At 35.6% G+C, this 21,841-nt stretch overlaps 1 protein-coding gene across 5 annotated transcripts in view; it reads right to left on the bottom strand.

Annotated features, from left to right (window-relative positions):
• Window positions 1-918: 918 nt before the first annotated feature.
• The window catches only part of LOC140169670 (vang-like protein 2), a 190,505-nt gene continuing 169,582 nt past the window's right edge, over window positions 919-21,841 (bottom strand). Inside the window, exons 1-3 of one of the 5 annotated variants that reach the window (XM_072192958.1) lie at window positions 21,388-21,724; window positions 4,371-4,886; window positions 919-2,738 (exon numbers count right to left, since the gene is read on the bottom strand). In XM_072192958.1, the coding sequence (XP_072049059.1) occupies window positions 1,356-2,738; window positions 4,371-4,829 (1,842 nt within the window). In that variant the 5' untranslated portion in view covers window positions 4,830-4,886; window positions 21,388-21,724 and the 3' untranslated portion in view covers window positions 919-1,355. Of the gene's footprint in view, window positions 2,739-4,370; window positions 4,887-14,158; window positions 14,356-14,423; window positions 14,544-21,387; window positions 21,725-21,841 lie in introns of those variants that run through there. The other 4 variants (XM_072192960.1, XM_072192959.1, XM_072192957.1 and 1 more) reach the window with 4 other exon arrangements.

Below are 21,841 nucleotides of genomic sequence, written 5' to 3'. Positions count from 1 at the left end.
TGATCAAAGACTTTGAGGCTTCTGACAATCAATCTTGAGTTTCCGCATCCCTTAATGTGTGAGAACAAGTGAGGTAACTTTTTCATTATTCATTATTTTTGTGACTTTCATTATATGAACAAACACGAGTGTAAAACACGTTGTTATTTACCGCTCACTCACTTAAAGATGTATGTTTTAGTGAGATTTAGAAGTTTACTAAAGAGAGGCTTCAAGGTCGGTAGCAAAATAGATGTTTTGATTTTGATTTTTCTACTAAAAATGCATGAAAGTGCATATTCATCACTTTTTCTTTGCAAATATTATAACCAGTTTTGATTGTTATTCTAAAATCAGAATAATGAATTCAAGTGAGGGTCAGAAAGTGAAGCGAGGGCGGGTGACAGAAAACTCAAAATTGACTTTCATCAGCCTAATAGGTCTTTCTTGTTGGTCACTATAAGATATTCCATTTTAAACCCACACTCCTCCTGTGGTAAACTTAGCTTTAGTCTTCTACAGGGGGAGTGTGGTTTCAAAATAGACAACCAAGTAACTTGCATTTGTGAAAGAAATAGGCTGAGTATGGATTTCAAAATAATCAGCCCTAAACTAACCAAGACTTCGTTTCCTTTTTAAAATTTATTTTTATACTTTAATATCCATTTCAGAATCTTAAGAAGTAAGAGTATTTCAGGTTAAACTGCTGCTGACAATACAATGACATTTACTTGTAAATAAATTCAACATTTTATCCATTTCAAAATCTAATCCTTTTCATCTATCTTGCAAAATGATCAAATTACATGAAAACCATACATTATGTGTATATTTATAGAGTGCTGTCTTTTGTACATTTATATCCCACTGGTTTTACTGTACATGTACTTACATGTATTTCTTTCCAAATTCCAACATGGTATATTATTAGCCTATTATTTCCTCACAAAGGTTGAGTTACCATGGTTACAGTAAAACTGCATGTTATAATGGTCAATGCAATCATTGGCCTTAATAAGGGGATTCATTTTCTTTAGAAAGGGGTCCCAAATATGTGGGCGGCAATTATTGTATTCAATTGATTTGGGGGGTTTCTGTGGGTTTGTGACTAAAGATTGGTCAACATTTCAGTTACTTACATACAATTTGCAACCCAAGATGGGGGGGTCATAAACAATTGACTGGTCACTGATATATTTGGGCCCCCCTTCCGAAGAAAATGACCATCCCTTTAAAACATAACAGATGACGCATTTTATTTATAGCCACCCTGTATACCCAAAAAACCACCCGACATGAACACTGGCCTACAATATTAAATTAGCTATTTACAGTATAATATTATATCAATAATAAAATCAGTTTACCCTCAGAAATCATACAGATGTTTCCGACTGTAAACGCAAGGTGAACCGATTGTCTTTGAAATTGTACGCCTCTTCCTTCATCTTGAAGTGAGGTAACTTCATAACGTACACTTGCAGTTGTACGTCCTTATAACGGAGTTGAAAGGTCATGCCTTCCTTCACAGGTCGTGACACTACAGTATCCGACACAAGTTCCCACGATACCGATTTGCGGTCTTCACGACCATTTTGGATAATCGACGGTCCTGGTTCAAAGAACGCTTCTAAGAAAGCTTTAACTGATAGGTTGTAGCTAATACAACGTGCTAAATGGCCGAGTACGGCATCCATTGTCCATTGGGGCTGTTGTCGTGTTACGCGTAGATATTTCTGTAGGGGGCGTGCCATTGATGGAAAAATTGCTTGCGCAGCTTCGCCGGGATCCATAATATGCGATGTAGTGCCTTGGTCTGCGTGGAGACGTTTGATATGAGTAAAGGCCTCTTCTGCAGCACATTCCAAACGAGATCTCCGCTTTTTGACTCTGCGGGTATACTCTTGCTCCTCGTAGAACCTTTCATTTCGACTTGCGTCTCTCCTGTTGGCAGTTGCGGCTAAGATGGCCCTGGAACGACCAGAATTATTGCCGACGCCCTCTAAATCGTAAAACTTGAAACCTCCCAGCTTGTTATTGGATCGCGACGACGGGATATGCAGGAGGTGAGGATTGTAAGTCTCAAAATCACGATAGTACTGTTCTAGGAGCCACGTGGCAGTCCTTTGTATGCTCATCGGACCCAAGTTATAATAACGACTGAGCCCGTCTGGGGAACGTACGACTTTCAAAGTGAACATGGGCTGGAGTTGGCGCAATTCTAACAGAATAACAGCAATGTAATGGATAAACAACAATGCATCAACTAACGATACGGCAAAGAGTACTATTCCACGATATTCCTTATCTTCTTTCTGCCACACACGAACAACAAAAAACATCCAATAAGCGAGTAGTAGTACTAAAATCAAGATCATGATAACAAGACGGAAGATGAAAAATCGCGGATATGTTGCTTTTGGTTTCCGGAAGAACAACGCCCAGCTCCCTATGAGAAGAATCACCATTTTGAAGGCCATGCTAATAAACAGTCCGTCACACTCTGTGCCGCATGAATCCGGCTCCCAAAGCATGTTGGGTAATAACACAAACGCAACAGGGGTCAAGAACGCCATCAACGCCAATATGGCGGCCACTACAAAACCAATGTATCTATTGCAGTCAAAACTGGTGCTGTCATCAAAGCCTTTCATACCGGCTAGGTCGTCGTCAGACATGGAGCGGTCAGAGGTGCCTGTGATAGCTGTGGTGTTGTCACCCCAGTTGTCGTCCTGAGGAAGGATTTGCACTTCAATCACCTGTTGAGGGGGAAAAGAGAGAATTGGAAAGATTAAAATTCAATATTTCAATTACAATGGTTGCTACTTCCACTGATAATGTTTAACTTTAAAAAAAGATTGAACCCTTGATGTGTTATATATTTCATACGCCATTTCCACCATTTTTGAATAACCATCACCCTAACTCATGCCTGTATGCAGGGGGGCGTGGCCGCACCACCCCAAATTTGCAAAAGTATAAAAAAGGCCCCCCATCAGGTTTTTAATGCTTTTTTTGGTCAAAAAGGTGTTTGTGGAGGAGGTCCACTTTTTCATTAATTTCAGGTACTTTGAAAAAGGTCCACATGTCTGTTTAGTAATTATTATGCTGTTCTGTGAAATATTCCCATCATAATTTTAAAATTGTGACCAATATTTTAAAACATATTCAGCACAAATCTGATCATCCCCATTTCATACAACAATATGCACATTCACAAGTAACCTGAATTTCTTGCGCAAGTTCAAAATGTGACCGAAATAGAATTTAAATTTCAAGGTACTAACCTACATTAACTTTCCTGATACGATAAATCCTACTGTGACGCAAATGCGTATAATACGTATTATCAATTGATCCAGGGCCATAGGAAGCGGGACAACCGTGGTAGGCCATGGCCGCCCCACTTTTTGAGAAATTGATGATGTTTTTCTTTAAGTTCACATTTTGGCGCATTGTATTTTGGCTGTCCCACATTTTGATGACTGCCCCACATTTTTCAACCTTACTATGGCTTTGAATTGATTAGTATGACCTAGCATACTTCTGACGCTATGATGCAGTTTAATCAAGTGAACAACATCATTCTTTCCTTAAAGTGTCCAAAAAAATGAAAAAGAAATCATTTCTTTCAAACTGTAGACTCTCATTCATCTGTGTTATGTTCAAATTAAGATTTAATTTGGATCTAAGTCAACCAGATATACTTTAATAATGGATGGACAGACCTTGCATCACACTAGGATCCACAACATGCTCATTTATCAAGGGCACAGTTCTTAAACCCCAATACATTTGTACATTCATTGAATGACCTTTGAAAATTTGGGTACAAAAACTCATACTCTTATTTCCGGGGGTGGGGGGGGGGCATAGTGAATTTCGGGGGGAGGCAAAATCAAAAAATTTGCGCAAAATTACCATAAAAAGGTGACATTTTCGTAATTTTGAGTTTTTACTGGGGGGCAACAGGGGAGAGGCAAGAGTTCTGGCTGGGGGGAGCATTTGCCCTCTCATGCCCCCCACCCCCCTGTGGCGCTGCCACTGCTTACATCAATAAAATCTGTAGCCTTCTATGACAATATCAAGATGTGCTATTCCCGCTTTAAGATGGGATCACCTGATACTCAAAATTCCCACTTTCTCCCAGCAAAGCAATTCCAGTTGAAATCTATACACCCCCTATGCAAGATGTGATCTTAATCTTCCACACAGGGAGCGTGAATTTCAAATGGAGTTACCTGAATGGGGTACTGCATTTGAAATCTAAGGGGGGTGTATGGAATTCAACAGGAATAGCCATATTGCATCTGTTTGTTAGGTCAGGTGCAAAAGCAACTTTTTTTTTTTTAAATTAGAAAATAAAATTTTGTTCTGCCCTATATATTTACCTCATCACGTTCTTCGTCCGTGGTTGCCGGGGCGCCAATGGACACAACTCTATCAGACCGTCTATTATTCCGTCTCGGCATATCATACTCCACTCCATTTTCTCTTTCTCTGTCTCGTTCTCGTCTCCTCCGACTCCTATGACTCCTCTCACTCTCCTCATCTGTGTCTCGTTCTCGATATTTGTCTCTTCTCCGTCTGTCCCTACTTTGGTCTCTGTTACCATTGCGGTCTCTATCTCGGTCTCGATCTCGATCACGATCTCTATCTCGATCACGATCTCTGTCATCCCGATCTCGATCATCTCTGTCCCTATCCAAATCTCTATCATTATTAGGTTTATCGTAAGTATCATCGGGATCTTCACGCCCACCACCGCCACCGCGGTCTCTGTGCGTACTTCTCGTGGACTTAACAGTCGTGTCCGAGTCCATCGTCGGGGAGGTCGGTTCAGACTGCATGTAGACGGATGTTATGAGCGTCAGCTTGACTGGTTGTTAATTCACACCTGTTGGAATCTGGAGAGGAGAGATAAATAAAGAAGAATGGTACCGTTAAAGATTATATTGATATATATTTCAAAACATTAACCATTAACATTATACTTCAAATAGTTGCATTCACACCTCATTGGAATCTGGAAATAAATGATGAATGGTTAGAGATTATATATTATTTAAAAGCATGCGTGTTGCTTATCTTTGAGTTTCGAGTCAAATGTTCAAATCTCAAGTTTCAAATCTCGAGTTTTGAGTCTCATATTTTGAGTTTTGAGTCTCGTATTTTGAGTTCAGAGTCTCATATTTCGAGTTCTGAGTCTCATATTTCGAGTTTTGAGTCTCATATGTCAAGTTTCGAGTCTCATATTTCGAGTTTCGAGTCTCATATTTTGAGTTTAGAGTATCAAATTTAGAGTTGGGTTTATAATATCGAGTTTCAAGTCTCTATTTTCGATTTTTGAGTCTCAAATTTTGAGTTTCAAGTCTCAAATTTTGAGTTCCAAAATTTGAGACTCAAAGATAAGCAACACACTAAAAGCATTACATATAATTAGAAAATTTGCTGCAACCTACCAAGTTGCCTTTACAAGATTTTAGAACCTTTCTAGTTCCTTCTGTCTTTTTATGCATACAGAGTTTTAGTAATTTAATTTGTCTGAGCAGAATTCGGTCCAGACAATGTGAATGGGTGTATGTGTACAGAATTAGAACATCTCTTTCAACAAACAAGCAAATAAAGCACCTTTCCATTGCTTTGTTTCGATCATATTTGGCATTTCCTTTTTGCAGTGGCCATATTTGTTTATGCCATCTTCAATCACAACAATTACCATAGCGTCTATGGCTTAAACGAGAGTGACTTTGTGGTTGATTGGATTCATGGGTTAGTCTTAATGGCTGCACACATAATTACCTATATTTAACAGTGTCAAACCACGGTCAAATGCAGACCTGAAACCATTGCGGCAATAGTAGCCAGAAATTCAATAGTTCAAATAGATAGAAGTGCTGATACCATTTGGTCAGAGAGAGGGCCATTTGTGCCCCTTCTGCCAAAAAATATGAGTTTTGTCCCATTTCCCTTTTCCACTGTCAAAACAACAAGAAAATGAAAATGCCACTATTTTGGCAATTTTAAGATTTTCTCAACCCCTCTGAAATTCACTTTGTTCCCCCATATCCCCAGAAAAACAACATGGTGTCGCCAATGTAACATTAACAGCCTAGATAACATTCTTCTACATGACTGATACATCCACCACACACGCTTGTGCATATATCTGCCGTTGCAACAGTATTGCTTTTTTTTCTAACTGGTCCATATGCATGTCAAAAGCCTAGCATTATAGCAGTAACTGTTCTAAAAGTGCATTAAAGTGGTACTCTCAGGGAAAAACACCTAAATAGCTACAAATTGAAACTCCTTGCTGCTATTCTAATGAATAAATGAATGAAGTGTAGAATCAAATGTGACAACTGCTTGTATGCAAGCACATGTTATATCACACACTTTTACTATTCTTCCTAGATTGTAGAGAAATTAATGCCACTTCCATTTCCAGTAATACCGGGAGTAAGTGGACTGCAAGTGCCATTAGGAACTTTTCCCATTTTCAATTTACAAACTCAGACAGAGGGCGAGGGTATGTCACAGGCAAAGCATCATGGAATATATCTGACTTTATTCCATAACATTTGAGGCTACTGATAGGAAGTACTGACACCATACATGATTTTCTATATTGTGCACAGCAGCCCGAGCACCCTCAGGACGATTGAGGGGTGATCACATGACCATGTCAGTTTCCAATACAGGACTCCAAACTATTTTTGATTATCTAAATAGCTTAATAAGTTAATATCTAAAAGCTAATTAGAGCTAGTGAAGATAATTATTGAAGTTACAATCCTGCAACATGCTAAGAAGGCAACTGCATTGCTGCTGGTATTCTGAATGTTGTCTGGACCACAAAACCTCAAGCACAGGTCGTCGCCAGAGTGCTACACTATCGTAAGTGACATTTTTGGCCAAAATGAGATTTTGACGAATTATGAAAGGCCATATAAAAACGCACATTTTAAACCAGGTTTTAAGTTTCAAAATTGCTTAATTATTTTTAATTATTAAAATAAAATATCGTAAGTGCAATGCAATTTTAATTAATGCATGCAAGACTATCGTATGTGCCACTTACGATAGTCTTGCACGCTATTTTTGTTTTTTCATTTGCTGCAAGACTATCGTATGTGCCACATACGCTACTTTATTGGGCCTAAACAACAAAATCACGGAATGCTACACCATCGTAAGTGCAAAACAGTCTCTAACACATCACTGGCTGTGACGCTGACGGCTGTATGCATTGTCATCATGCTGGTTAAGTTCATAGCTCCCATGACTGGTAATAGAGACGATCAATCCGGTGTTTTTAGTTTTAGATTCAGTAATAAATCTTGAGAGATAACATTACGGCAAAAGGTGTCTTGCTATTGTACATATTATGTGCCAAAATAAATTAACACTTGTTAAGAAACATAAAATGACAAAATATTGTATATTTGAGCCGATATTACGCATATCCTAATTTAGCAAGAATGCTACACTATCGTATTTGGCACATACGAGAGTGTTGCGCTCTACACCTATTTCTATTTGAGTGCAACACTATCGTATGTGGCACATACGATAGTGTTGCACTCTACACTCATTTCAATTTGTGTGTAACACTATCGTATGTGGCACTTACGACATCTAAATCAGTAAATAATTCATCGATTTATTAACTTTAACACCATTTATATAGCTTATATTATTAAAATCAAATTGCTTTACATTCCCATATCATTTTATGGCTACTTTGGAACAAACGGCTACGCTAAACACAAAAATGCTCCTCCTGTAAAACTGTCCAAACTGCACTTACGATAGTGTAGCACTCTGCCGACGAGGTATACCCTGAACAAATCACTGGAATGTGACTGTATTAAACAAATATTATTTTCTACAATTAAAAAGCTGACTGAAACATTATCATGCCTGTCTATACTGTGGTAATATTTACTATCAATTAGCCTATTTACTATCAAAATTATTATCAATTTTGTAAATAAAAAAATTTAGATGTAAACTCACCAATCACCATATATCTGTTACACATATCAGCCTAACCTGTTACTCCAAGCTTGAATAATGCAACTATAACATGACAATTGCCAAGCAAGTAGTATCATGTTTATGTTACAATGTTTGTGTGAACATACAAACTTTGGACTCTATAGTCTGATCCTTACTAAATTAGCCAAGTGTCACATTTTATTACCATGTTTACAGCATCTTCTGCGACACATGAGAATGTGTAATTATGAAAATTGCGCATATTTGGACTATCCAGAATAAATATAATAATAAGTAATCTAGTGAAAAGGTACAAAATGTTATATTATGATAAAAATGTCCATTTCATGATACTGAACATAGTATAGTTAACACAAAAAGGTCACACATAGGTCACCATTAAACCGCAATGTTTGCACACTGTTCCATAAGATCTGAATGAAATGAATTGTGTTTGTTTTTCCCAATCAAGATTTCTTTCTTGCATGACATGATTTCGCTACCTGTTGGTCCACCGGCCTGTTGGAACAAAGTTGAATGAAGTTTTTTTTATTTGCTGTTTAATCCAATATTACACATGTAATACATACGCTGTGTCTACCTTCTGGTCTGTTTAGTCAAAAACTAACAATATATCTAAATAGAATCAGATAATATTTGGACAGCCACACAGAATTCAAACATTGTATTTGTCACAATGTGTGTACCATTTGCTTGCTATTTACAGGGAACCTTGTAGGGACACACATTTGATTTTCAGGGAGTTGGTGAATGATGCCTCTATGTGCCTGTTAATGTAATGTAATGTAATGTAATGTAATGTAATGTAACGTAACATAACATAATGTAATGTAATGTAACATAACATAACGTAACATAACAAAACACAAAGTAACATGTAATGTAATTATACATCACCCATAAAGTTCCATGATTATGTCAAGGTGATACCTGAATTTTCTTCCCATTTTACGCAGCTTAAAAAGTGATTCTAAAGAAAACCTTCCATTGCTAATTTATATTATTTTATCATTTTTGTGAAAATATATTTTGAATTGTATATTTTAGCTTGGTCAAAACAGCATATTTTGTTTTTGTTTTACAGAAGGACATCTACCAGCAATTTAACTCCCTACAGCTTAAGGCCGTACTACACCCATATATTGGTTTGATTGGTCTAAAAAAATATTTTTTCATTTATAGCTAGGCGATATATGTACGGATCATGTGAAATAAAAATAATTATGAAAAAACTTTGTAAAAGTGTGTCTTTTAACCCATTTGTCTTAAAGTTGACTGGTTGGTAAGGACGCTTATTTTTTTAGCGATCCACTTTTTACGTCTGTGACAGGCGGCGTAGGAAGCGCAACACGTGACGTACGAGGCTGGCGAAGATACACTGACAGCCCCATTCAAAATACACGGTTAGCAATTACAAATAGAAAATTATCATACTTGCAGTGGGGTACTTTGTTGTACCCCGACGGTTTTAGAGTAAGATAATTTTGCTTTGACACCACATAACAAATTTAGAATTCTTTGTGACGATTTCATGATTATGTGTTAAATCTAATGGCGACCTCAAAATTGGCGATATCGGTTCCATCACCGCCTGGTCTGTGATGTCAACGGATGTCACTCTCCATAGGGATGGGCGATACCAGCTTTTGTCGATTGTCAATCTAGAGCAGTCAGGGGTGGCGGCGAATTTTTAGAAAAAATAAAATTAAATAAAAAATAAAAAATGGTCATGGAGCGCGCTATGCATGACGAGAGGAGGTTGTCTGAGGAGGATGTTCCCCCTCAGAAATAAGAAACTGGTGCAAAATGAAGATCTAATTGAAGCGATTTGGTGGACAATTTTGGCGCTATTACTCACGGTGTAAAATGTTAGTTTGGCGGCCGAATATTTGTGAAATGTGCGGTTCATGAAGCCTTTCTTGGACAAGTTTCCCTATTGTCGTAGGCCTATAAATTGTTTTAAACATAAATCGGCGAAAGAAGAAGCGAAAATGGCCACTTGTATATCGATTACGAGGGGAGTGTAAAATGAAGAAAATTGAAGTGTTTTGGTGGACCATTTTGGTACTAGTGTGTAAAATTTTAGTTTGAAAAAGCCGCGAATTTGTTAAATGATGGTCCATGAAACCTTCCTTGGACAAGTTTTCCCTGTAAGCCTATACCGCAAATTGTGTTAACATAGGAGTTTGAAAAATTTGCAAGATGAAGGTCGAATTGAAGCCATTGGTGCATTGTTTTTACACTACTATTTGAATCAATCGCTTTAAACAGAAAAAGGGCCCGAACTCAATTTGCAAAACTTGAGATTGGCAATTACTAAAGCATGCATAAATCGATGAAGTCGGTACGGAGACCGTCTTAATACTGACCGTGGTGGCGAAATGTGAGGGCCCTGCATATCGGCGGACCCCGCAGTAATTTTCACATGCTTTTAGGACGAGGACCCGCCTTCAAGCAATACCTAAAATAATCGAGGCATATATAGGACCTACTTCCAATCGTCCCGACTGTGCGATTATTTAGACATCGGCCTACTCAATTACGTGCAATTTAGTTTATCTCCTCCTTTCCTCCATTTTCTCTTCTCATTTTCTCCTTTCTTCCCCTTCTCTCTCTTTTTTTTTTTTTTTTTTTGGGGGGCCATCAGCCCCTGAATCCGCCGCTTTAAATGAGTCAATGTGTATGTTGGGGAGGGAGGGGGTACTGAGGCCTACCACATTTAATTACGAACTTGCTTACTCTTTGTGGGATTTCAAATCGCAACACAGGTAATAATAAAAATAGTAGCAAACTTCACTTTACTAACAAGATACAACAACTTAACAACTTTCTTTTTAATTAATGAAACAAAGCTTATTTTTGACTCAGAGTTTAATTTTAAGATGCTATCCGAAGTCAATAACTTTGCACATTCTTCGGGTTCCTTTGTTTCCACTCTTGTTAAAAGAAGACAAAACCTGATGATCAGCTGACTCTTTCTGTTGACAATTTAAGTTTAAAACATTATTAACACAATTTGTGTGTTGATTGTAAACAAAACCAATAGGCCTACAATTGGCTAGTTTCAAATCTTTCAGTAACATACTTTAAACCGTGTTTTTGTACTGAAAATATTTTGTAAAAGATTTGCAATTACTTTGATTGGGATCGAACATTGCCACTTTACAATGCTCAAGGTCACCAAAACTCAGATGTGTGAAAAATCCTTTTTGTTAAAAATTGTATGAAATCATCCCTCAGCGTAAACTAGTTTCTATACACTTCTAAATGTGAATGATACGGTAGGTAGCTGAAAAGTGTTTTGTGACGTTACATGTACGTACATTAGGAAAACAATTGTTATTTAAAGCACCGTAACATTTTTCAAAATCGGGATTTTTACCTAGGCCTAATTGTAATAAATATAACATAACAAACACACCCTGAAATGTTTTATCGTAGGCCTACATGCCCCGTCAATATCCGCCATGATGTGCTGCTGAGTGCATATCCCATAGACAATCCATTGGATTATTCAAAACACTGTACAATGTAGGCCTAGGCCTAGCGGTGAGCCCGGCTGCGAGATCTGGATCTGGATCATTTATACTCCAATGAAAAGCTCTGCACCCGGGATTCTGCTAGAGTTGGAGATAGCCTAGTCTAGACCTACCACACAATTTATTCGCTACCTGAAGTCGCTAATAGAGAATGAGAGATTAGAATATTTGTTTATATTTGTTTTCAATTTTCTAATCTTTTTTTCAATACGTTCCATTCAATAATTCTTTAGGCCTATTCTGTCACGGTCTGTAAAAAGTACGGTATCGCACGCTGCATGCGGTATCAGAGAATCCAGCGGTATTGAGTATCGCGCAACCTTAGTCAAAGGTCAAAACCAATTATAAAAATATGGCGTCGATTTCGCCGGCTTATCTTGAGCGAGCAGTGATTTTATCAGTTCCAAGTTTCACACGGATTTTCATCTTTTTCTCAAAGTGGAAGGAATACACACCGCTACAGGTAAGTGACGAAACCGTTACTACACATGAAGTTTTAGGGTGTGTCCAACAGTTTAATATTGAGGTTTTACCATTGTCAACATACCGATTCACATTATTATCGTGTTTTCTAAGCTTTCTATTTTCTCAGAAAACTGAGCAAAAATTCACCTAATACTGAAAATTGACTGTTTTGACTGTTCTTTAATTTCAACCATATCAAACCTGAAACAAATGTGCTGCCTTGTGAACACAAATTTTGCATATCATTGTCAACTGGAAGGGGGAAAATAAGTTTAATTTCATTGATAACATGAAATTGATGCATATTTGTGTTTTCAAAGCTGTGCATAATTAATGCATTTCCAAAATAAAAAATATTTTGGTACTATTAGGGTCTGTCATTGCTGATAAATAAGTGTGTAAAGTGGATTCACGTCAGCAGTTCTGAAATTGCAAATATGATCAAAATTGTGATGGGGTCATCATGTACCTCTCTTTGGCTTGTACAACTAAAAGCATGTAAGCTACATTATTATCAATACCACCAATAGAACGAGAAGATTTGCCCCTTCATGTTGCATACCACTTTGACCAATTTTTTTTCTCATTTCTTCACAAAATGCAAAAACCCATAAAAAATGTGATGGGTGTAGTACCCCCTTAAGTAACAACAGATACTTATTACCTTAGTAACAACATCTGGCTCAGGTATCAGAAGCTGGATAATGTTTCCAAATAATGCATTATCCGGGGCACACAGGTACATTTACCTTGTGTGGATTTGTATTGTGTATTAACCAGTGACTGGAATTTATGTTATTTGTAATGTGCCAAAAATATTTTGTAAACAATTTCAAGGTAATAATAATATATCATTACTCTCTTCATGTAAAAGAGTGAAAGAGTAAGAAGAGTGAAAATCGGTCCTAAAAGAGTGAAAACCGTTCCTAACCACTCTTTCAAAAAAGGTAAGATATGACTTTTTAAGGGTACACGACATATTGTTGGTCGAAGCAGCCAAAAATCAATTTTCATTATTTAAATCAATATATCATTGAAAAATAACACTTTGGTATTTTCAAAAGTTCATTCTACAAATCAAACATGCTAGATATATTGTTGTTAATGAATTACACATGTACGTTTTACAAAAGTGTTATTGTTTCAGCCCTCTTTACAACGTAACTCAAGAACCACAGGCCCTACAAAAGTATATCTGTGATATTTGAATTCTTCTACATGCTCGCTATGAAATGATCAATGCAATTTTTGCCAAAGCTCACTACCTTTTGCAAGATGCTGTGAATTACCAAATAGCAACAGTTTAAAATAGTTGCTAACCTTAATTATGCTCAAAGTTATGGCCACTCAAAGGAGTGGGGACTTTCTTTTTTTTGGTGTGTTTATAACACTGAAAGCATACAGATAGGTTGATAGGAACACAAGCTTTAGTTTTATCCCTGCATTAGGGAAACCTGGTTGTTACTATCACTTCATCTCTATAATCTCCAAGCTTCAAGGCATCATTCAGTTTTACTCAATAATCAAGATCAAATGTAGTTTCCCATTTTATTGTGAACTGTGATGTAACATGACAACTGAGGCACCAACAAGGGAACGTAGAATATGGATGCATATGCATGGCTAGCAACTTCTTATCCAAATCAATTGCATATGAACAGAATTTTAAAATTGTTTGTTTTCAGTGGTCTTTTGATCATCAGAAATAAACTGATGTGTCTGGGTAGACATCCCTTCATTAATGATTCAAAATACAGACCTGAAACGGACCATTTGTGAAAAAAAGAAGGAATGCTTTAAAAAAGAGGAATATAGTGCAAAATCATACTAAAAAAAAGCTCTAATTGGGCTGAAAATAACAAATAATGCATAAATATCAGGATTAAAAAAAAGTGTCAGGTCTGGAAACATATGCAAACAGAACACTGAATGAATTAATCATAGGCCTTCAAACATGAAATGCACTTCAAAGAATTCAAATAATACACAACTCTGTGCCGTGGTCAACATTTGTCTTTGGACACTTTTATACAAAAAAGATCTACTATTCCAAATTCAGCAATCTTGCATACATGCAGTTTATTTAACCTCACATTATTCTACTCTAACATAAGCATACTTTACTACATGTACCACTTTAATTTACTTACCTAACTTGACTAATCAGAGACTGACAAGAATATTCCACAATATATCTACATGATGTTATTCCGAGATAGTAAATTTGATAACAATTCAGAAATGAAACAAGCAATTTATGCAGCAGGTCAACACACTGCACTGACCACGCATGCCTTCACATCATATAAAGTGGCAAAATCTCAGGATCTCACCCAAGTGTGTAGAACCAACTCAACTTTGCAACCACTAACAACCAAAAAACCTTGATTTTGTTCACTTATTATTTTAACTTACACAATAGTATGCTGGTACACCAAGGTGAGAACAATGGTGTGGCGATTGCTTCGCTTCATAAACTCTAAAGAATCAGTTATTCCAGTCTTGATCACCAAAAGTTGTTTGCCTGTAATGGTTTGTAGCAAACCACAGTAAACTGTCTATGAGCACTAGGTGTCTTTACCAAACACTATGGACCACAATGGCCTCATCCCAATGGCATAGTTCAATAAATTCAATTAAACAACCATAGTGCAAAATTTGACCTCAAGATGCAGAGTATGAGTTTTTGTACCCACATTTTCAAAGGTCATTCAATGAATGTACAATGGGTTAAAGAACTGTGCCCTGATAGATGAACATGTTGTGGAACCTAGTGAAAGTAGAGCAAAACATGGCAGGGATAGACTTGATTTACACTAGTCTACTTTGTAGCCCCTTTTGGAAAATTTTCAATTTTAACTCATCTCACAATTATTACAAGTTCAAAATGAAAAGCGCTCCCATCCAAAATCTGCATGTACAGAGCAGTCACTGTAGGCCCCTATGTGTTGTGTTTCATGGAATGGAATAAGTGGTGTGAAGTTTATCATGTTTATCAAAAAGGAGATACAAAGCAGTCTAGATTTTCACTTGCTTTCCCATTTCAGATTCGTCTTTGTTTTTCATACGTCATTTTTCATATTTCATCTCAAAAACTCATAGTCAGTAGCAATTTATTAGAGGGGGAGAGGGTAGAGGGGGAAAGAGAACTTTAATTCAACTTTGTTCAACTTGTCTATTTCCAGTAATGTTTAACTTCTAATTAATGTGTGATGACGTGAAATCCATAATATGCTATTCGAATATCTGGTGGAAATACATTATTATCCATTTTACGTGATCAAACATTTGTTAGAACTTACACATTACTGGCAATAGAATGAAAAAATAAATAATGAAGGCATGTTATACACTGAATATTTTACATCCACTAAAAAGTCTGTAGCCGCCCTAACTATTGCAAACCTTTTAAAATACAACACAAATCATGGACATGTTTCTCAATTCAAGTAACTCAAGTATGACATGAATTATGTTTATGAAAAAATGTTCCGATAAATCAGGCATCTTGAAGCCTGACAACATCATTTCTGAGATGCATAAACTGACACATTTGGCAAATACTCAAAATTAATGTGACTTATGTATTGGAATCCACAGCCAGTAGGAATTGGATCACACAATCCTTATGGACCCGTTTTAAATCCAACAATATTTCATATCTGTTGACTTTTATCACCAGAAACTAGGTTACAACATGATCATGATGCACATCTTTATATATTTGTCAATTCTTTGTCTTAGACATTTCCCAGTAGGGCCTATTACTTGAAACAAAGTACTGGCAGAACATAATTTATTCCTATAAATTATCAGAAATCCAGAATAAATGCAAGTATATGCATTATATTTAGGCCTGGAAAATTGTTTGATTGGTGTAACCCGACCGACCCTAAAAGTAGGCCCAATCCTGACATTTGTTTTTGAAAAAAAAAAATAAAATAAATAAATAAATAAATAATTTCAAGTAACTCAAGTATGACATGAATTGTTTATGAAAACATGTTCTGATAAATCAAGCATCTTGAAGCCTGACAACATCATTTCTGGGATGCATACTAAACTGGCACATTTGGCAAATACCAGACCAACCCTAAAAGTAGGCCCAACCCTGACATTTTTTTTTTTGCAAAAAAAAAAATGAATAAATAAATAAATAAATAAATAATTTTGTTTTAAATAAATAAATTAATTAAATTAAACAACAAAAAAGAAGAAACAAATGTTCCAAGGCCTTTATCAAACGCAATTCACAGCCTTAAATGTATAAAAAAATCAATCCTTACCTACCTACCCTATTTTTTTTATGTTATGCCAATCAAACAATTTTTTAGGCCTTACTGAACTACAGGAATAAGAGGAATTCATCCTTTCTCTCTTCAATTTTAAGCAGTGTTTCCATCCTGCAATATTAATATATACAACATTTTATTAATAACTAAAAACAGTAAGATAGCTCTAGATGGAGGACTTACAAACTATTTATTGTTTCTTAGTGCACTAGGTACTGTAACTGTAAGGCAACAAATCTGTATTGCTTTACTAATATTATGTAGGCCTACAGCACTACAGCACTTGTGTTAACAAAAAACTGTCAAATACTAACAGGGATTACAATAATGCTATTCCAGCGACCTACATTTCAGACAAAGTGGCTGCATCTCATCCAACGCTGGATATATAATCTTTTGTTGCCAAAAAAAAATTTAAGGTATATGGAAAGATTAGTGCACACTTTCCTTTTCTTATCATCTGATACAAATATGATAGCAATTCTCAACAATAAACAGCTTTAAGCAAAATAATTTGTATCTTGAACATGCCTAAATCATGAAGAATGGATGGCATCAAATTCGTAGGGTTAATGCTCTGCGTGCTACCCATAGGCTTCAACATAAAAATTCTAAATTTTGAGGTATTTTTTCAAAATATTAAAAGCTATCTCAAGAACCGCTGAACCAATACCAAGCTTGTTTGTACTCATTTTTATGCATTTTTCATGCAAATTCCAAATATGGCCATGAACATGTACAATTCCAAAATTTTGAATTTAATTTTTTAACTTGTCATCTGCTGCAGAAGGTTAAAAGAAGGTGCACTCAATTTTGTAATTTTTCCTTCTCAAAATTGCGCAGGACTGGTATGGCCCTGTAGCAAAAGTGAATTTTAAGATTATTGATGGAAAATTCAGAGCGCAGACTTTCGTTCAGAGGGTATTAAAAATCAAATTACAAAGACTGTCAAATAATTATGTTGGTGAATTTTAAATACAAACACATATATTTCCATTATTTCGCATTAATTAACTGCAAGCTATATCAAACCATCAACATGCACATTCTCATCACTTTTACAGCATTTTTCATTGTCTAGATAGGACTTCTGTTTGACACCTGTAAATTAAAAGTTAATTGTTTGGCTCCGTAGCTTTATGAGAGGATGCTCGTATTTCAAAAATAAATAGTCTAAAATTGCTGGGCAATTGCGGGCCAGCACTATTAATGATTAGCTTTTCATTGGGTGACAAAAAAGACTGACTCCAATTTTGCATCTTGGGGATATTTTTTGATGTTGCTGAAGTGAAAAACATTTCTTACAAATTTTGGTGATATTTTTGGGTCATTGAAAAAACAAACAACATTTGTGAGTAATTGGAAAAATAAAAAAATGGCCGACCCTATTTAAAAGGTCCCTTTAATCAAAGTGCCTTAAAAGGAGTATTTTGTGATTCTAGTATCCACTTTATATGACATGTTTCATAGATATCCACAACAAAAGTTTATTTCAAAAATTGTACTTGATTCTGATTTTCTATTTGCATTGCTCCATAGACGACCGTGTGGTAATTTTGTTGTAACATACACATTTAGGCCGTATAAAATTAATATTTTGGTTCTCGTCAGAGGATTTTCATGAATTGATGAGGGAGGGAGGTGTTTTTTTTTGTTTTTGTTTTTTTTTCAGTGTAAAATCAGCATTGTCTGTAGTTTTCGGTCTTTTCCAACAATGCTCGAGGAAACGATGAGGCACTTTTTTTTTTTTTTTTCAAATGTGAGATTCTGAGGTATAAACTCCTAGAGTACCACAAAAGACTTGGAAGTGGTCCTTGTTCTCTGATAAACTTATTTATATGTATGAAAAATTCATAAATCATTCCAAAGTCTAAAATAATTGAAAAATCTATAAAAAAAAAAAATCTGACAAATCCCAGAAATTGAGGAGGAGGGGACGAGAACCAAAACATTAATTTTATACGGCCTTATACAGATTTCACAACATTATTGCCAATAAAAAATGAAAGAATTTGTTTACACATAAACATATGTAGGCCTATCATAATTTTTCCATTGATATAAAAATCACAACTTGTTTTGAGAAAAATGAAAAACAAATCAGGAAATGCACCTTTAATTAAAGACAATAAAATTGTGTTCATAAAACATACATTTATTTACCTTACCAGCACATCCTAAAAGAATTCAACAGAACAGAAAACTTATCAGGAAGATCCCTAGGTGACGACAAACACTCTATAGTAACATGGATATCACACTGTCTCTATTTGTTCTGTCTAATATCAAATACTACGAGTAAACTCACAGAGATATCTCCTATCTTCAAAATCGATAATATTTACACAATCTCAATTTTTGCACTTGGGCAGTTTTGATCACTTCAATTTCATAGTTTAGTTTCACTGTCAGTGTCATAGACACCTTTAAATTTCAACAGAATTGTTGCCAAACAAATAAAAAGTTTACGATTGTTTTTCAAAGTTTGACAGCCATTTTAGAATGAATAGCCTAATGAAAAAGTTACCTCACTTGGTTTCAGAAATTATGTGACGGGAAACTATTGTCAGTATATTGCTTATATTGGAAATAATTTGTGTGAGATCTCACAATACATAAGAAATATTACCGTACTGACGCGAGTATAGTCCCACCCCGTTTTTGGTTGAACATTTTTCAAAATTGGGGGGTGGGACTATACTCGAATTTTTAAAAAAAAGTCATTCAAAAAACATAGGCCTACAATATATATATTTTTTTAATCAACCGTAAAAAAGCCGAAAAAATAAATAACTTACAAAAAATAAAAAAATTTGAGGGTGGGACTTTACTCGAAGGTGGGACTATACTCGCGTCAATACGGTACTACCTTTGTGGGAAGTGTGCCCTTACAATATTTTGATTGGGTGGAAAGATGTGGAATACTCAAGTTTGGTTTTGTTAAGAATGTGCCGGTGAGAATATTTAAAAGTGGACCCATCAATATACTATATACATGTAAAACAACTTTTCCCCAAATTATTCAATTTTTTAAAAAAATGGCTACTGTGAGGCAAAACTGGGGTATTGTCTGAAAAGAACTTAAGACAGTTCTGAAAAAATTACTCCTCCTTAAAACAAAATTGACCAAGAAAAAGGGGTTATAAATTCTAAAACTGTAAACCAAGTTTGCATCATATTCCGATATAAATGTCATTTGTACTGCGTACCACCCCCGCTCTCGGATTTTGTTATCTTCAATCTTACTGCTCTTATGTTTTATTTGCTGGTATTTTTACACCCCAAATGCCCAATTAACATTTTATACAATTGTAAATGCTTGCTCTGAATCACAAAGCACTATTACGACTCTTACAAAAATTAAAGCCCCACATATTTTTTGCACTGTAGCCAGAAATCCTGTGTACACTTGCAACATCAAATGTATAAGGGATGGGTTACCCAATGTGTTTTATAGTATTTGCTAAGCACTTAAAACACAAGTTTGACTGATGTGAGTGAGATAAATAATTGCTGTGAATACAGGATACACTCACCAATGTCAAATACTTATGCTATAAAGAAGATTACAACTGAAACAGTCAAAATTTTGTGTGGTTTTGGTTTTCCTTTTGGATTTTTTATCCACATGGCAATTTGAACCATTTATTTTGACACAAACTAAAGTATGCACAAAAAGTAACTCAGCTGTTATAAATACGCCTATAGATTCAGAACAAATAATTGTTTTCACAATATTTCAACATAGAGAGAAGGATGATTTATTTACACGCATTTTGATACCCCATTCGTCAAAAGTCGTTCAATATTAACAACACAGTAGTGCTTTTACAGAAAAATACCCGAATTTAAAAGTTGCAGCTTACAGCGATCAATGGTATAATGCCAGCACTATAAACACGTAAAGCCTGCCATTATCTTCGCGCTTACTTCAAATCAATACAAATAACTGCAACTTTTAAATTGGGTTATTTTTCTTGCAAAACACTGCTGTATTGTCAATATTGATATAAAATTGGATCGATTGAGCCCATATTTATTGGTCAAGCTATGAGTTGTAAAATATTGGACGAGACGTAGTCGAGTCCAATATTGTAAAACTCATAGCGAGACCAATAAATATTGGGCGTAAAGCATCCAATTTTATCATCATTATGGGTTGGACCCAATATTATCACAACTTGGATCCATCAAAACATAATAATGAACAAAATTGGACAAATGGGCTTTAAAAATGTGCGTAAATAAATCATCCTTCTTTTATGTTGAAATATTGTGAAAACAATTATTAGTTCTGAATCTATAGGCGTATAGGCCTATATAACAGCTGAGTTACTTTTTGTGCAGACTTTATATAGGAGACAAACAAGTAGATAATCAATTGCTAATGTCACTATTTGTTACATCAGGCTAAAAAGGGTATGTCTCAAAGCCCATGGCAGTTTCAAAAAGGAATATAAAATATGTTTTCTTTTTAAATTCTTTTTTTTTTAAATTTACTTAAATTTTGAATTAAGACGTCATTTTCGAGTGTTCAAAAGTAGTACAACGCATAAAATTGTGGTTGATTTACACAATTGTTTTATACCTAAAGAATGCGAGTATCGAATCAAGTAAATTTTCTTTTAAAAATGTCTCAGAATTTTATGATTTCACGGCAAAATTTTTTTTTTAAAAGGAAATAAAAAATGAATTTGCCGTTTCATCTGACATGGACGCACTAAGGAAAACAAACGCACACAGGGGCTTTGAGAGAGAGCTTTTTTAGCCTTACAAAAGTGATATGCTCCAAGATCATGCATCAATTAGTAAAATCATAGTGCATTTATACATGATTAAGGCATAGGCCTTGATTAAGGCATCAACCAAGTTGCCACCATCCATGTCCATATTCATGTAACACCACTGATATTGTACTGATATCTGAAGTCCATTACTCACTCCCATTGCACCATGCCATAATTTCCCACCCACAACACACTACCTCAAACTAAACGCTCAATCCACCCAAACATTCAAATAACAATATTTTCTTTTTAATATAAAAAAAATTACAAAACAAAATCAACCATACATGGCATGTTTACCTGTTGTATAATATATCACAAATCCTGATCCTGTGCGTCAAACTTACAAGCAATTTGATATAAAACTTGTCTCGTTCACAAATCTCTTGCTTTACATCCAGGGTAACATATCAGAGTATATCCTATCTGTGATCTTGTTTCTATTGCCAAGTATATATCCCGCAATCTGATAACATCACTTTATAACATCCACTGTCTTTCAATGCAATATTATATGTATTGTATCCACAGGTTCGATGTGCTATCCACTGTATCATCACATCGACTCATTCAGAGCTCCAATCTATATAACAGTGACTATACCATTCACCATCCATTCATACTAAGAACCCAAGCACAATTGAATATCACACAGTCACGTCACTCAAACACACCTCCACTAAACTTCGAAAACCATCAGAATACCAACGACACAATTTTCTCATCGCGCAGAAAAAGCAGAGCGTGACTGATA

Source organism: Amphiura filiformis, chromosome 14, assembly GCF_039555335.1.
Source record: "Amphiura filiformis chromosome 14, Afil_fr2py, whole genome shotgun sequence".
Taxonomy (NCBI): Eukaryota; Metazoa; Echinodermata; class Ophiuroidea; order Amphilepidida; family Amphiuridae; genus Amphiura; species Amphiura filiformis.
The sequence above is the reverse complement of the archived record's forward strand: the minus strand, read 5'-3'. Positions and strand labels throughout refer to the sequence as shown.